Source organism: Momordica charantia (genome assembly GCF_013281855.1).
Source record: "Momordica charantia cultivar OHB3-1 chromosome 5 unlocalized genomic scaffold, Mcharantia_2.0 BLBB01000005.1, whole genome shotgun sequence".
In the NCBI taxonomy this organism is placed as follows: Eukaryota; Viridiplantae; Streptophyta; class Magnoliopsida; order Cucurbitales; family Cucurbitaceae; genus Momordica; species Momordica charantia.
In genome coordinates, this window is record NW_028275163.1 from 21,958,380 (window position 1) to 21,975,877 (window position 17,498).

At 34.2% G+C, this 17,498-nt stretch overlaps 2 protein-coding genes across 5 annotated transcripts; one reads left to right on the forward strand and one right to left on the reverse strand.

Moving 5' to 3' along the window:
* The first annotated feature begins 6,014 nt into the window (after window positions 1-6,014).
* On the forward strand, window positions 6,015-10,106 carry LOC111019351 (receptor protein kinase TMK1). Its single transcript, XM_022295722.2, has 2 exons — window positions 6,015-8,864; window positions 9,251-10,106. Exons 1-2 carry the CDS (start codon window positions 6,506-6,508, stop codon window positions 9,757-9,759), a joined length of 2,868 nt encoding a protein of 955 aa, XP_022151414.1. The 5' UTR covers window positions 6,015-6,505; the 3' UTR covers window positions 9,760-10,106.
* A 1,401-nt stretch (window positions 10,107-11,507) lies between these two features.
* On the reverse strand, window positions 11,508-17,287 carry LOC111019372 (mediator of RNA polymerase II transcription subunit). Of its 4 annotated transcripts, XR_015791043.1 has the most exons (11): window positions 16,903-17,287; window positions 16,594-16,759; window positions 15,328-15,787; window positions 14,735-14,794; window positions 14,573-14,641; window positions 14,437-14,480; window positions 14,157-14,358; window positions 13,601-13,748; window positions 13,411-13,521; window positions 13,034-13,154; window positions 11,508-12,032 (listed from the first exon to the last, which is right to left on the reverse strand). XR_015791043.1 is itself a non-coding variant. In XM_088124569.1 (8 exons), exons 1-7 carry the CDS (start codon window positions 17,192-17,194, stop codon window positions 14,175-14,177), a joined length of 1,275 nt encoding a protein of 424 aa, XP_087980695.1. In that variant the 5' UTR covers window positions 17,195-17,287; the 3' UTR covers window positions 13,174-13,748; window positions 14,157-14,174. The 4 variants fall into 4 exon arrangements, 1 of the variants encoding a protein (XP_087980695.1); XR_015791041.1 differs by having other exon boundaries at window positions 13,411-13,748; XR_015791042.1 differs by lacking the exons at window positions 11,508-12,032; window positions 13,034-13,154 and having other exon boundaries at window positions 13,174-13,521.
* Window positions 17,288-17,498: the final 211 nt, after the last annotated feature.

A 17,498-nucleotide genomic window follows, 5' to 3' on the forward strand; every position in this document is an offset into this window, starting at 1 on the left:
TCTTCTCTTCTTTGGTTCTTCAGCCTCAATGGTGCGCAGTGCTCAATCAGAATCTTTGGATCATATTCCTTTTAAATGTTCTCTTGACTTTTGCATAGATTCATGTATACTTTCGCCTGAAAAATTCCTTTACCTCAAAAAATTGATGTTTATATTGAGGAATTGCTATATGATTGCAGCCCATACCAAATCCAAATTTTAAAGTTTAATGCCGTTGCAGCTATCATTTGACATGTTTGGCTTGAAAGAAATTTGACTAATTTTCAAGATGTAGCTCAAAATGAAATCCACCTTTGGGAATAATATCTTCAATATATGCCCTTAATTGAAGCATTCACATAAGCCTCAGCTTACCTAACATGAATAAAGTGGTTTCTTACCAAATAAAAAAAAAGTTTTATTAATTTTATTTTTTTATCTAGAAAGTTTGAATCTTTACTATTATATTTTCAGTGGTTTATTAATATAGTATTAAAAAGATCGATCCTATATGATTTTTTTTAATTCTACAAATGGGTAGGGAATTTGAACATTCAACTCTAAAGAAGTGATGACACGACCCGTCCCAGAACACCTACTAGTTCAAAAACAGATCTCGTCGACCATGGACCCCACTAAGTGTAGAATCTATAGTCGGAAATCTTCTAGACTTTTAAACTAACTTTTAACATCACTTCTAAAATATTTATTTCTAACTTTCTCAAATCTTTCTTTCTAAAAACTTCTAACAATCATCTAAAAACATAAAAACATTTATAATTCTTATCAAATACAATTATTCCCAAAACGTTTCTAAAATCCTTCTTTCTAACATCATTTTAAGAAACTTCAAACATTCCTCTGGAATCATATAGTATTAATAAATTCTCATATTCAACCAAACTTCTTTCATTCTAAATCAACAATTTCTTAAACTTCACACATTTTTCTAAATCACAAAACATTTCTCCAGATTTTATGCATCTCCAAAATCTCAAACAACCAGAGTTATTTTCTAAATTCTCAGACACATTCATGGGTCTATAGTCGGCGCGGTCTGTTCTTGAACTAGTAGATGTTTTGGGACGGGTCGTGTCAAGTGATGACTTTTGACCAATTGAACTATATGTTCATGACGAAGTCTATAATATTTATTTGTTTTATACAATAAGTCTAACATTTCTCTCTCCCATGTGTTAGAGAAAAATGAATTGAAGTGAGAGGTAGGATAAGAGAATAAGGAATAAGTTTAAAACTCATGTCCACTTGAGGAGGGGATAGTGAAGAATCTATTGGGTAGATGATAGTAGGGGTCTTTTATTTTCATATCATGATTTGGCTAAAAACTTGGTGTAAAGTAAATAACCATGTTCTTTAGAAAGTAAAAATATGTCCCTTTGTGGATAGGGGTTAACAATAGGGTTTGTTGTAATATTTTGAAATTTTCTTAGAATAGTAGAATTAAAAATTAAATTATTAAAAGGTTAAGGGTCCACGTTGAAAAGATAACGGAACTAACAAAGGTATATAATAATATGCATGAACTACTCTTCTCATTATCAATTGGTTTTAAGATGAAATCCATGAATATTGATATTGAAGTAATAAGAAATACGTTGTTTACTTTAAATTCGAGGAATTAAGTTCAACAATTGTAGGAGTGACGGTTTGAACCATCCAACTTTAATTAGAATAGTAGTAATAATAATTGTCTCATCGAGGTACCAATTTAAAGAATTTTTATATGATATTAAAATGGAAATCTTGATATTTCAAAAATATACATGGTAAAATATCTTAATTTAACTAAAAAAAAATTAGTCCTAAAAAATACTCGAAAATTTACATTTTAAAAATTTGAAGTCAATCTGAACATAATTCAACTGGTAAGTTAGTTATCAGATTGTTGTAATAAAAAAGATATCAAATTTTCAAAAAGTTAGCATATGGTCTCAAAGATGGAAAGATAATGTTAGAAATATTCAGTAAATGATATGGTAATGGAAGAGTCCAACAAATATCAATCTAAGTAAAAATGTGGAAATAAGCAAGTTTAAGGTCCTTTCGTTTGATAAAGATTTTATTTTTATTTGATTTGTATAGATGTAATTTTAATCTTTAAATTTTACTCAATTTTAATTTAGTCCCCTAATCTTAGGACGTCAATGTAGAGATGGAAATCAAACCTCTAACCACAAAGGAATGAATAAATTATGTTCATATTGGATCACTCCAAAATATATAATATATATATATAAATATTAAAAGCCTAAAACAAAAATGATATTGATACGAGGTTGATATAATTTAGGAATTGATTTGATATGATTTAAGAATCAATTTGATATGATTTGGGATTTAGCCTTTAATTTTAGATATTATTTCGATTTAGATGTTTTATTATTATTATGAATTATCCTATTATAAATAAGATGATATATTTATATCGAGATAGCAAGAAATTCAATATGAAATTATATTTTGTAATTCTTTCTATCTTCACCCCACCCTGAAAACCTCCAAAATTTAACATGGCATCAGAATCTAGATAATTTTCTTGGATTCTTTGTATTTTTGTGATTGGTTTTATGTCAGTCATTGGTTAAATGTTGGTTATTATTTATTAGATTTTTGAATTTCTTGCTTGATCTAGTTATAAACCTGTCGAATCAAAACTTTTAAAATTTGAGAGATTACAAAAATGATTCAAAATACTAAAAAAAGTCTAAAACCACGTTTGAATTTTTTTTATTTTTTTTTAAATCCATGATAGAGTTGACAAATGGAGTTCTCTACTCTACTTCCATAAAATAGCCCGTGACATGCCTCTGTGCTCTGTCTTGAGAATTCCTCTTTTTCCTTACGTTTACCAATTTTATTCTATTTTATTTTTGAAATCTCGCGTTTACCAATTTTAAGAGATCAAATTTGTCAAAACAATAATTATTATTAGTTTTTGGAATAGATCTACTACACCTACACCTCAATTCACATCAGCTCTATACTTATTTTCTATTACATTTAATATTCCTCATTAATAATAAATATTATTATAATTAAAAATTAAAACAGGACGACGAAATTATCAAAACATATAAGTTTAAATCTAGTTTTGATCTCTGCCAACTTGAGCACACAATTAGTTAACATCAGAATTTTGATCTCTACCCCAACATATTTTGAATTAAAACTTTGAGGTTAAAATAGACATTTTAAAAATTTTAAATTTTAATTAAATTGCTAATTAGAATGCATGAATAATTTAAATTTCATATTCCTCCAATGCCTTTTATTTATTTTTATTATATTTTGGTAAAATAAGATATAATTTTATAAGCAAATAATCGAAGAACTATGTGAGAAAATTCCATGTGGCCACAAACAATTCAAAGAGAAGTCCTTTCAGAATAGTAAAAATAATAACTGAGGGATAAGGAAATGATATGGGGGGTGGGTAGGCCATGATATTTAAATAAAACAAAATATAGGGGTTCACGTGTAAATAATAACAAAAGAAATTGGGGGTCAAAACGTAAGAAAAAAGGCCGACGGCCATCGGGCGTGAGTGACGTGGACCGGTCGCCGTGATTTTCTCCTAACTCGTAGTCACGTCGTCCGTCACGGCATGTGTATTGACGGAATTGCCCCCGAGTGCACCATCATTTTCATTTGTTGGGGTAATTATCGGGTGCGGTCAATTCTACGGAGTCCTCCTCCTGGAAATTCTAAAAAGGAAAAAGTACATTGGTCTCTCATGAAAAGAAGATACGAACAATTTTTCCTTTTGGAGATTGTAAAAAGTATAACATTTTCTTAGATGCTTTTTTATTTTTATTTTTTTTCGTTCTCCCCTTTTTTACTAGTGGAATTTATGGAATATATAGAATTTATTTTTATCATTTTTAATATTTACTCGTTGGAATCAACTATTCAAGAGATTAATAAATATTATAAATTTGTCTGAATATAGTGTATTTTTCAATTTTTTTTACTGTAGAGATAGATTATTAAACTATCCATCTTAAAAATGGTAATAAATATCTTATACATTTGAACTATATTCGAATTCCCATTTACTTTCGTTAAGTTACTAGTAATAACTTTTTTAATTTTTTTTAATTTATATTTACTATCTTATTTTTTAGTTGTATTAATTACCATTATATTAGACCCAAAAAGAAACACACAATGGATTGTCAAGAAAAAAAATCCAGTTAGAATAATTGACGTTTTAAAGAAATTTAATGTAAACAGTTCATTCACACTTGATCAATATTTCATTAATTGGGAGGTATAAAAATTTTAATCAAAATTAAATTTATTTACTATGATGGTGTGAATTCCTTTTCAATCCCCATTTATAAGTTTTTTTCCGTACAAACGTAGAGGTTGGAGATTGAACTTAAAACATCATGGTTGAAGATATATGTCAATTATCGTTAAGTTATACATGTTTTAGCAATTTATAAGTCGAAAGTATATGAATATGGACATAAAAGTAAATAATAAAAGGAAATTGAAAATAGACTTTCAAATTTGTTTTATTATTTTGAATGTATATAACAAACAATTTGTTTCACACAGACATGAAATTAAATTTTGCCTTTTCTAGGATTTGAAAATGACTTAGGCACTAAATAACAATATCAAATCCAAAACTCCCAAATAATTATTAAAAGGCCACCTTTTTCTAATGTAATTAATCACTCGATCCCCTTTCTACAATTATTATTATACACATGTCTCTTCATGATGTGTAATCATTTAATTGCTTAGAATTGAAATTAAACGAATACTCGAATTTTGTAATGTAAAATTTAAAAACAAAAAGTTTTTAAGTTATATTTTCATAATCTTTAATCTTATATATATATATATATATATATATATATATATTTGGATCGTTCGAGATTTTCTCATTTCTGTACGCTAAAAAAGTCTAATAGGGTGGAAATTAAAAAACTTCTCCTAAATTGACGAATTGATGTTTTATTCGACTGTAATGGAAATAAAATTTAACATCGATCTGATAACTACTTTATTGACGTTTTGTTTTTAAAAATTATATTTATAAACATTTCTTTCACCCATGTGTTAGTTTATTTTTTCATGTAGTTTTTATATTTTCAGAATCTAAACTAAATTTCGAGGAAAAAAAATTTTCAAAAAGTAATTTTTGTTTTTAAAATTTGACTAAAAATTAGAATAATGTTTTCGAAATAGTTGAAAAACTTACCACTCAAATTGTATAAAAACAAGCACAATTTTTAAAAAACAAAATTAAAAGCAAAACAGTTATCAAACGGCACAAAAAGTCATAGACTATCAATTTACTATAGTTCAAGTGGTCAAAACGTATATATTTATTACCATACCAAAATTAGATGGTCTTGTTAAGGACAGTGGTACCCTAGTACTCAAAGTATCTCCACAATTGTATGATATTATCTGTTTTTTGCATAACTCTCACGATTTTCTTTTTTGTTTCACTCAAAAGATCTCGCACCAGTGGAGATAATTATAATTCTATACTCATGATCATCCTATTCCCTAACCAATGCATGACTTTATTTGAACTTTGACCTTTTGATAGAGGTAGATACTAATTATTGGTTAAGAAATTATAAATTACTTAAAATAATTTATTAGAGGGAATAAATAATCAAATGGGGTAATAATCATACTAATTATCTGTGAGGAAGGAATAAAGGGAAAATGACTTCTTGTTTTTTGTTTTTTTTGTTTTTTTTGTTTTTTTTGGTGGTGACAATAGGAACGATGACAAGAGAGGCGAGCAAGGTTAAAGTTATTAAAAAAAAATATATATATATATATATCAATTAATTTCAAAAGGTAAAAAAATGTAATGATGGAAAATTTTAAATGGACACGTTTTAACTTTCCGTCCAAAAATTTATTTCCGGTATCTCCGTTATTTGCTTGGATGACGCCGGATTGCCGCCAAATAAGGAAAAGACAAAAATGCCCTGGGGGTTTCTAAGAATGCCATGAAAGTGGAAGAAAAGAGAAGAAGAAAAGAAGAGAAGCGCAGTTTTGAGAAGCAGAGTTAATAAATTCCTTCACAGGCTCCACACACTCTCCAATAATTTCTCTCTCTGATTCTGTCCGTTTTCCCCTTTTTTTTGGGTAACCCCTTTTGTTTTTCTCCAGTTTCCGATCCGAATTTCCCACATTCCATTTCCCATCTTGTATTTCCAAAGTTTTTGTCGTTACGGATCCGCCTTTCTCGCTCTGAACTTCCTCCTCTGCCACCTTCAATTTTCCACCGTTATTCCCTTATAGGGACACCCCGATTTCGCTGTTCCTTCTTTGTGGAACTGTTCAAATTCAACGTGTGTGTGTCTCTGTGGTTTTCTTTTTCACTTGGTTCAGACACTTCTTCTTCCTCTTTCTTAGCGATCCCAGTTCCGTGATTTTCTCACTGCTTCTCAGTGCGAGATTTCATGTGGGTATTGTGAGTAATGGTCATTCTCAGGGCTTGCTGCTGCTGCTTCGAAGATCTGCCATGGAAGATTTCAGAACAGAGCTCGTTTTAGCAATCCTCCTTGCTTTGATTTCTGTGGGTTTCGGCGCCACCGACCCTGATGATCTTGCGGTTCTCAACGAGTTCAGAAAAGGGTTGGAGAATCCACAGCTCTTGAAATGGCCGGTTAATGATAACGACCCATGTGGCCACAAATGGCCCTCTGTTTTCTGCGATGGTTCGAGGGTTTCGCAGATTCAGGTCCAGGGGATGGGGCTGAAGGGTCCTTTGCCGCAGAATTTCAATCGGCTCTCTATGCTCTCCAACCTCGGCCTCCAGAAGAACGCATTCTCCGGTCCCCTGCCCTCGTTCGCCGGCCTCAAGAATCTCCAGTACGCGTTTCTCGACAACAACAATTTCACTTCCATTCCCGCTGATTTCTTCACCGGCCTTGATAGTTTAGAAGTGTTGGCTCTTGATGGGAATGATTTCAATGGGAGTTCCGGGTGGATGATCCCAAAGGCGTTGAGCAATTCAGCTCAGCTGACCAATCTTACTTGTATGAGTTGTAATCTGGTCGGTCCGATTCCGGAATTTCTGGGGTCTATGTCCTCGTTAACTGTTCTGAAACTCTCCAACAATAGACTCACCGGGGGAATTCCGGCGAGCTTTAGCGGGATGATTTTGCAGATGCTTTGGCTGAATAATCAAGTTGGGGATGGATTGAGTGGCTCAATTGATGTGGTGACGAGTATGACCTCGTTGAGCAGTCTGTGGCTTCATGGGAATCACTTCACAGGACCTATTCCTGAAAATATTGGGAACTTGAGTCTTCTGCAGGATCTGAATCTGAATGGTAATGAATTTGTTGGGTTGATTCCCAAGGGCTTAAGTGATATGAATTTTAACCATTTGGATTTGAACAATAACAATTTCATGGGTCCAATCCCAAAATTCAAAGCATTGAAATTGAGCTATTCTTCAAATCAGTTCTGTCGGGCCGAGGAAGGGGTTGCTTGTGCCCCTCAAGTCATGGCGCTGATAGAGTTTCTCGCTGCCTTGGACTACCCTTCAAGGCTTGTCTCTGCTTGGACTGGGAATGATCCATGTCAAGCACCATGGCTGGGATTGAACTGCAAATCCGGGGGAGTCTCGGTCATTAACTTACCGAAGTTCAATCTGAACGGGACGTTGAGTCCTTCACTTGCAAACTTGGATTCACTTGTCGAGATTCGACTTCAGAACAACAATTTGAGTGGTCAGATTCCCTCAAACTGGACTGCTTTGAAGTCTCTTACTTTGTTGGATTTGAGTGGGAATAACATCTCCCCTCCTGTGCCTCGATTCGGTGCCACTGTGAAACTAGTTACGGGTGGGAACCCTTTGTTAGATGGTAAGCAATCTCCGGCTACCCCATCGTCAGGAAAAGGAGGCCTATCACCTCCCAATAGCCAGTCTCCCGATAGCCAGTCTTCTCCGATGACAGAACCGGGTTTTAATTCTGGAGATGACGGTATAGGACAAAGATCTAATCGTTCCAAGGCATCTATAATTGTTTCTACCGTAGTTCCTGTTGTAAGTGTGGTAGTTGTTGCTTTTCTGGTCATTCCTGTGTCTATATATTTATGTAGGAAGAGGAGACGCAGTTCCCAGGCTCCTAGTTCTCTGGTTATTCACCCAAGAGATCCATCTGATCCCGACAATTTGGTTAAGATCGTTGTTGCGAATAATGCAAATATGAGTAATTCTACTGCCACGGGAAGTGGTTCTGCAAGCAGAAACAGCAGTGGACTTGGCGATTCCCATGTTATTGAAGCTGGAAATCTGGTAATATCTGTACAAGTCCTACGAAATGTGACGAATAATTTTTCTTCAGAGAATGAGCTTGGTCGTGGTGGGTTTGGAGTAGTTTATAGGGGAGAATTGGATGATGGAACAAAAATAGCAGTCAAAAGAATGGAGTCAGGTGTAATTAGCAGCAAAGCATTGGATGAATTCCAATCAGAAATTGCAGTTCTTTCGAAGGTACGGCACCGTCATTTGGTATCGCTGTTGGGATATTCGGTTGCAGGAAACGAGAGACTTCTCGTATATGAGTTTATGCCTCAAGGGGCTCTAAGCAAGCATCTTTTTCATTGGAAAAGCTCCAAGCTTGAGCCTCTTTCTTGGAAGAGGAGGTTAAACATTGCCTTGGATGTTGCTAGAGGGATGGAGTATCTTCATGGTTTAGCCCATCAGAGCTTCATCCACCGGGATCTCAAATCTTCAAATATCTTACTCGGTGACGATTTTAGAGCAAAAGTTTCTGATTTCGGATTGGTTAAACTAGCACCTGATGGTGAAAGATCTGTAGTAACCAAGCTTGCAGGAACATTTGGTTACTTGGCTCCAGAATATGCCGGTAAGCTTTTAATCTTCTACTGATTATATCTAAAATCGGAATCAAGTTGAACATAGTGAAATAAATCACTTAATTCAGTGCTATTATAAATTGCTTCTCATTCAAATTTACACTATTATTTCCCTCCAGAGTTCATATGGTGCTTTACTGAATCAAATTATTAACTAGTTAATGCATCTCACCTTTGCACTCATGAATGTGGCTGTTGAGACTGGAATTTTTCTTCTCAACTTCTCAAAAATCAATTTGTGGTAAATTTTGGTCAGGATTTTAATTGTAGACTGCAAGATAAAGAATTTGTTAGTAAAGATCCTGAAGTTACTCATTTTCTCATTGTTATGGCAGTTTCCTCTCTAATTACTACTTTCATGGTTTCATTGATACAGTGACAGGTAAAATTACTACCAAAGCTGATGTCTTTAGTTTCGGGGTTGTGTTAATGGAGCTTTTGACTGGACTAATGGCTCTCGATGAGGACAGACCCGAGGAAAGTCAATATTTAGCTGCGTGGTTCTGGCATATAAAATCGAACGAGGAGAAGCTGATGGCTGCTGTGGATCCATCCTTAGGTTGCAAAGAAGATATATTTGAAAGCATATGCATTATGGCTGAGTTAGCTGGACACTGCACTGCAAGGGAGCCTAGCCAGCGACCCGACATGGGTCATGCTGTAAATGTACTGGCTCCGCTCGTCGAGCAATGGAAGCCATTTAAAGATGACACGGAGGAGTATTCTGGAATCGACTATAGCCTACCCCTTAACCAAATGGTGAAGGGATGGCAAGAATCCGAAGGGAGCGATTTCAGTTACGTCGATCTGCAAGACAGCAAGGGCAGCATACCAGCAAGGCCAACAGGGTTTGCAGACTCGTTCACTTCGGCTGATGGTCGTTGAACTAGGTACCTCCATGCTTCTCTTTGCCTCGTGCTTTTTCTCTAGTAGGTGGATAGCTGGTTGCGCGTTGCTTCTGTTTCGATACATTGTCATATATGTTTCGATTTCTTTCTGCTTCTGCTATGGGATTGATTTGAAAGATTTCTGATGCCAGAGAAATCTCAAGTGTAGGATTACGGTTTTTCGGATAATGTCGATGTAGATAGATATCAATGGTTCTTGAAACTAAATAGTTACTTCGTATATATTTTTTTTTTTTGTTATTTTGTGCTTGTAAATTCCTTGTGAAACAGATTTGCAAAATGCCCTCTTGTTTGCTCTTCTTGCATCTTGAGATTAAGGATGAATCCGCGCCTCTTTTTGTTTGTTGGATTTGAGGAGTTACAAAAGGAGGGTAAAAGAGGAAGAGGAAAGAGAGGAAAAAATGGTTCAAAGAATATTTGTGGTAGGGAGATGGACAAATTGATTGCTTGCAGCCACTCAATTGAGAAATCAATTGAGAATTTTGTTTTTGGTTTGTAACCTTTTGTTTACTCTTCCCTTTTGGTTTCTTAGTTTTTAAACTTTAAATTTTAGTCTTTCAACTTTTTAAATTTTCATTGATATGCTGATATTTCCATCCATATATCCGTGAATTCACATGAGGGGTGATTTGACATTTCTATAGTATCACAAAAAAATCAACGAAAATATACACAATAATTAATTCTAGTCATAAAAATCTTATTTCAAACCATTGAAATCATGATGCAACACTATCAATGATCCATGTACTATATCTAAATTATCAATTTTATGGGAGGGACCAAATTTGAATATTTAATGATGGTTTAGACTTTGGATTTTGATCCCTTATCTTTAGTTTATCTTTCCTTTTGTTCCTTTATTTTTAAAATTTTAAGTTTAGTTCTTCAAATTTCACGATGCTCCTCATTTAAACCTTGCCATAAAACTTTCATTATAAATAATTTAAAATATTAAGATATTAAAGATTGAAAAAAAAAGAGTAAAAATATAGCACCAAAACTATATTTAAACTTTTTCCATACAAAATTATTAAAATTTGAAATCAAAATAAATCCTTTACATAAACTAGTCGTTGTCAAAGAAACCATGACCATAATACAAATTTTGGTTTCTTCAAGAAATTCAAAACATTTCCACAAAATTTCTTATCCATGAATTATTCACAAGGGCACAAAAAGAAACAAAAGTATTTTCAAATTTTGAATAAAAGATTAAAGGCTAAGATACACTGTTGGTACATGTAATTTTATTGGCATAATGATTTAGTCCTAGAATTTTAATTTGTAAAAATTTAGCACAACTTTCAAATTGGTAATAACTTAGTCTCTCAACTTCAATGTATAATAATTCAGTCATTACAATTTAAAACTTGTAACAATTTAATCATTGTTGCGAAAAATCTCATCAAAATTAAGTGTAGATTTTTACTATGAACTATTTAATCTTTGTAGTTTATAAACACATCTGACCTCATTAATTTATCAATCTACGTATACAAAAAATCCTATTAAATCTTAACAATATTTTCCATGACAAAATATTACAAATTCTAAACTATAGAAGATTATATTATTACTTTAATGAAAGCATAGGAGGCAAAAAGTATATTTTTTTCCTAGCAAAATCTAAACTTTGTGAGTTGAACTACCACGGTTAAATAACTTCATTGGTCTAAAAGTATGATAAATTTTAAATTAGACGAAACAACACACACCATGAGATAGGATTGAATAACGACTATCAATTATGACCCGTAGCTGTTTTTATAGTGAATTCGTGTAAGAATTCTATTGGCCCTGTCATGAGACTTTTTTTTTTCTTTTCCTTTTTTTAAATAATGGTAGACATGAGATATTTCCCATTCATTCAATGATATCCCCTATTGATAGGGGTAGCCTTTATAGCCATGGAAAAAGGTGTGGGCATCATTGCTCTCTCACTCAAACCAATTCTCACAAAGGCAATCAAGATCGTATAGTGACTCGTTCACTAATTATCTTCCTCTTAAAAACGATGCTTCTTTTATCACAAATCTCCTAAAATTTATATAGGACAGACACTTTTCTTCTTAAAAACGATGCTCCTTTTGTCACGAATCTCCTAGGATGACATTTGTCTTAAAGAGTATAGAGCACTGATGAGTGCTTAGTCATAGTTCTTTACGACATGAAGGTAATTCTTCTTGTGTTGCAAGATAATTCACTTGTGGTAATAACCTTTTCTTTTTTTAGGGAGTTGTAATTTACCTACAATATTCAAGAAGGGAGTGTAAGTATATCAATATAATTGTTGTTGAAATGTTTAGTACACGTAAGTCAGAATTATTATGAATCTCTTAGACAATATGTTTCAAATAAAAAAAATTAACAATAAAACGTTTTCTTTTTCTATTTATTTGAGCTCAACCCAAAATGTAAATCTTTTAGTAGATAATATACGTTTTAATCAGAGTTAAAAGTAGGGACAGAAACAGCAAAGTACAGTAGCAACTACGAGACAAAAGGTCACAACAACGATGGCTAACAACAAGAGAGGAGGTGACGAGTTCACTGGGGCGAGAGGAAAAAGAAGATAGGAGGAGAAGATGAGCTTACAGTCCAATCATCCATAAATAATATTAAATAAATATATTTACCAAGTTAGCAAAATATAATCCATTTTCATTAGTTAACTGACAGTCAAATCACTTCAAAGACTATTTAGAACCATTTTTCAAACTAATGTATATTTCAAAATTTTAGAGACCAAATAAACAATCTCTTCAGGTGCAATGACAGAAAGTAGAGGTATTTTAGAGCCTAATGATAGAAAGTATAGGTATTTCCATTGTTTCTGTTTCTTCAATTTCAATTTTAATAAAGAAAAAAACTAACTCTCATAAATTCAAGAATGATAAAACAATATTTTTATTTATGTTTTGGAATACATTGAAAACAGAAACAAACAAAAAAAAACTTATTTTGGTTGTTTTCAAAATTTCTATACAAATTAAAATGTTTCTAAAAGAAAATGAAAAATAAGAAACATAAATAGTTGTCAAAAGCTTAGATTTCTTAATAAATTTGAAAATGAGAAACATGAAACGAGAACATAACTAATTGCATCCTAACTTGATGATTAATCTCATCTTCACAACATATGCAATTTCAATAGAATAAATAAATAAACTATAATTGATATGCAAATAATAAAAAGAAAAAGAAAATCCAATCCAATAAAATATAAGCTTATTGTAAGAGAGGTTTACCTGTTGCAAGTTGAAATGACAGTGAAGTTGGAAACTTTTAACAAGAAGCTCCAACCTTCCCACCAAACACAAACGGTCCCGCACATGAATAGAGATTTGTTTTTCCCAACTTTCTAGCTAACTGAAATAATAAGAATACATTGACAGAAAAGTTACGTGGAAGAGCTGCAATTACTACAGTAATAGACAATATTAATTTAAAGAAGTAATTGCGTTATTCTTCATGGAACACTACATTAAATGGATTGCCCCCATAGCCAAACTTCTAAATAAATACTAATATAAGGCTAACATTCTAACGTCAATATGAAGGGATCAGATACAAATGTATCTCAGCATCTTTTGACCAGATTGAGAAGGAACTAGCAATTGCTTACATCGAAGCAAAGTAGTGAGTGACCTTTGCTTGCCTTGACATACGGCAAGCTACTTGAGCCAACAGAAAATCAACGGTTCTTTTGACATCACCATGGATTCCAATGAATAATCTGAACATCACACCCCATCATGTACTTGAAACGCGGTGGGCAACAATTACAAATAAGATTTTTCCCTAGCATATATCACCTGGAAGGAAATATAATGCACAAGCTAGTGAATCACCAAAAGCAGCACCACAAGATAGCAAGCGGGCTGCATCCTCTTCTGATTGTGAGCATATTATCAATAAAGAATCCAGATATTGTACAGCATTTGAATCACAGTCCACACGGTCCTGAAACCAAGTATTACAATCATCACAAATAATGAAGTGATGAGTGAAAGTTCAGAAAATAGGGATCAGTAGGAAGAAGACACGTAAAAAGCAAGGATCAGAACAAAGTTATGGAAGATTGTGATAGAAGAGACTGGGACAACTGGAGAGTTAGGACTAAAAAGTAAAGGCACGAAAAAAAAGTTCCCGTAGCAATGTCCAACTATTTAATTACAGCTAAACACAGACTCAAAGTCGTAGTATGAGCTATGAAAAAGTGAGCTTAGCAGACTTCAATGCTGGCAATTATCAATTATAAGAAATTAGTGCACACTATTACCAGAAAAATAAATCTACAATCAATTAAAGTCTTTTAAAATGAGAAGCAGTTTTCATTATGAATTTGATAATTTGCAGTTCCAGCTGTACCTGTACAGCTAGGTGTGACTATAGTTCTTCTGAGAAGCAACCGATGTGAAAAGCTTGAACAGGATCAGACCTCTGGTCTTTCAGTGAGGATATGGGCACAGCTGATAAGACTCTTGATGTACAAAACTGCTTGTAAGGGCGAATGGCAGGAGGTAACAATAAATCTGATTGTTTATTAACAGAAAGTAGCCGTCCGCATTTACTGCAAGACAAACATTACGTTAAAATGTCAAATCCAAACAGAACCAAATACAGAAGCATTGAAAATCCCAACACGCACCTACAAGCTTTTGAAAATAAATTTTGGTAGCTGCAGATCCAAAGCTACAAAAAAATACCACATTAAATTGACGAGTATTTTAAATGGAATGGAGAAAGAATAAGGCATGTCCACAAATGTGAATGGATGATGTTACCAATAGAGGATATAGAGCTGCTTTTTCTTGAATTCCAAGAAAATACTGCAGCACAGTGGCAGCATGCTCCTGCATTAAGATGAAAAAGAACTTGTCATCTCTGAGAGGGAGAGCACTAGAATCCTGAACGAAAGTAAACATAATGAATAAAGAGATACATACCGTCACGTGTCTAAACAAATGATGAACTGAAAAACCCCTGGCATGCACATAGCTGCCTCTCTGTTGCAACACAAAAAAGAAGACGCTCTAAATAAACTGCACTAATAACCAACTTAAGGCCTTACGATAGAAGACAAAGCGGGGGGGGGGGGGGGGGGGGGGGGGGGGGGGGGGGGGGTGGGGATAATAGTTTTTAAAAAGTAAACTTAGAAAGCCGAATTGCATCTTATGAAAACCATTTCTGACTCTCTATTCGGCTAAAAATCAATGGCTGTAAATAGAACATTGCAAAGGTTATTACAAATTATGGTAGAGTATTAAATATTATAGATCCATGCCAATTACCAATATTTCATAAATCAACTGGTTGCAGATACCTAGACCTTACATTAGTACCTATGGCGAATCTTACTTTGCACCTTTGCAAAAAAATAAAAATAAAAAGAGTCTCACTTTTCTACTGGCAGGGGTAAACTACTTCATCAGAAAAAAAGAAACTCGCATAGCATTGTCAGGCAATAACAAAACTCAATTAAAGAATCATCCTGTTTAAACAAAATTGACAATAAATATTTATGTACAAAATAGAGTACCTCATCAGGAGCAAAGAAAGCTACAGCATCTGGTTCTACGGAACCAACTGGATGCAGTGATACTACGGCCCTAAAGACAGAAGGAATAATCAACTCAATCACAGAAACTTTATCTTTGGAACTGGCAGCAAGTGATCCAGGGCCCATCCTAGGACTATGATAGTTATGTTCTTTTAGTGCTCCGATCGAATTATCATTTGCTTGTGAGGAAAGTGCTGGAGCTTGTTTCAACCAGTCTAATCGCTCGTAAGTGAAAATCTTAAGATCTGGCACTTCCTTTTCCATACATGTTAGAATATCTGAAAGTGTTCTAGGTTCATTAAGCTCGTCTTGTTTAATCTCTGTCACTCCGTGAGAAAAACAAGGCTTCTTCAGAGCAGGCTCAAGATTCAACCTGCTTTCATCATCAAGATGAGGGAAGAACCGTCTTTTCTGGTCAGTGAAGGCCTTAAGAGCTAACCTATTAACATATTAAAGCGTCAGTACAACATTTAGCTGAACTTATGTAAGTGTGATTAAAATTTACAAATCTGGTCTATCATGTATAAGGAGGCAACTAGGTCATAATTCAAAAGGCGCAACTATCAATAGTAACTGAAACTGTCCTACAGCATAATAGAGGCACAAATATTTTGATTAGTCAATCATTAATAAACTTCAGCAAACTTCAGCTCTCTGTGTTAGAAAATTTGTTAATTAAAACCCTGTGTAGATACAGAACCAATGTGACTCCATGAACACTTCACTAAAACCAGGGGCCTTTACTTTATGGTTACAAAGCGAGCATAATCATAAAAAGTAGAAATATTCTATATTGTTCAACACACAGCCTAACGGTGACTAGTCAACAATGAAATATCATTTCCATAAGGTATCTACTCCTCTTACAGCTCCGGTTCTTATTGTTGACCGTTCAATTATCATTTGTAAGATACTTGATCGAATTATTTGTATTTCCTAATATATCACTGCACAAAGTCAAGTTGCCGTAACACACTATGCAGTCTATTACAAGCTTGTACTTCCCTAAAATGAATCAAAAGTTATTAGCATCATCAAGCAGAGTCCGGAAGCTCAGTTTTTCAACTATTTCTTTACAAAATAACTTATAAACTCTAATTTATCAGCCTATACAAATATACCACGCTATGCTTCAAGTACTATGAAGAAACATCACATGAACTTGCAAATTCTAGTAGGTTTTCCGAATCATGCCCTGTAGAAGCTAATTTCCAGGATACAAATATGCAAAATGTCTAAACCTACCTCGTCCGGTCAACTGCAGATGCACCCGCCTGACCAGCCAGTTGACGTTTCCAAGCATAAGCAACCACTGCACCGTCAGGACACACTAAAGGCATATGTAGACCCCAAGAATTACTTCGTGAAAGAAGAGATTCACTGAGAACACCAGACTCTTCGAGCTGCTTTCCTAGCAAATTAGAAGCAAAATATTAAAAAATTAAATCCCTAACAGAGGTAGTTTGAATCTAAAAATCTCGCTAATGACGCGATTTTACCCTAAGCACATTGAAACTGTAAACGTAACCCTAAAAAGGAACAGATGCTAAATACCAACTGCGCGAAGGTCTCGGAGGTGTTGGCGCATCGAATCGTCTTCTTTCTGAAACAAGTGGAGAGGCTTGGTGCTCTGGTGAGGGTGCGCGGTGACGCATAGGGCTTCGAGAAGGCGATCGGCGCCGAGCCTGATGTCGGCGATGAGACGGGCGGCGTGGCCGAGTCTATCCATGGCGAGTGCCACCTGCTTCGGCGGCGCCTCCTCTGCAGAGCCGCCGGAGTGAGGCGCAGCAGTGTTAGGGCTCACCGTCGCAGTCTGGCCCTGCGCTGGCTGCTGCGTCTGGCGCATCTACCCTCCACCGATGTTTCCTACTTCCGATTTCTTTCCCCAAAAAGGCCTCACGGAAGAGTGAGGAAGACGACTGCTATTGGGGAATTTCCACCGTGCCTTCTATTTTTTTAAAATATATATTACCCCTTTTAATGACATCATTAATATTTTCTCTTTTTTTTGTTTGGTATTTGTTTTAATTAGTCGGTTTTATATTTCAAATCATAATTCCTCCCATAATCCCAAGTAAATTACATAATTAAAATAAATAAAAAAACAGCAAATTACATAATTGCCCGCGAAGTAGCTAATAAACTAAAAC

Excerpts from the sequence above, each read along its gene's own strand:
- LOC111019351 (XM_022295722.2), top strand. The coding sequence starts at position 6,506 with ATGGAAGATTTCAGAACAGAGCTCGTTTTAGCAATCCTCCTTGCTTTG. Across the intron at positions 8,865-9,250 it reads CTTGGCTCCAGAATATGCCG|TGACAGGTAAAATTACTACC; the intron begins GTAAGCTTTTAA and ends TCATTGATACAG.
- LOC111019372 (XM_088124569.1), bottom strand. The coding sequence starts at position 17,194 with ATGCGCCAGACGCAGCAGCCAGCGCAGGGCCAGACTGCGACGGTGAGC. Across the intron at positions 14,642-14,734 it reads ATTTGTTTAGACACGTGACG|GAGCATGCTGCCACTGTGCT; the intron begins GTATGTATCTCT and ends ATCTTAATGCAG. Across the intron at positions 14,481-14,572 it reads CAGCTCTATATCCTCTATTG|CTTTGGATCTGCAGCTACCA; the intron begins GTAACATCATCC and ends ATTTTTTTGTAG.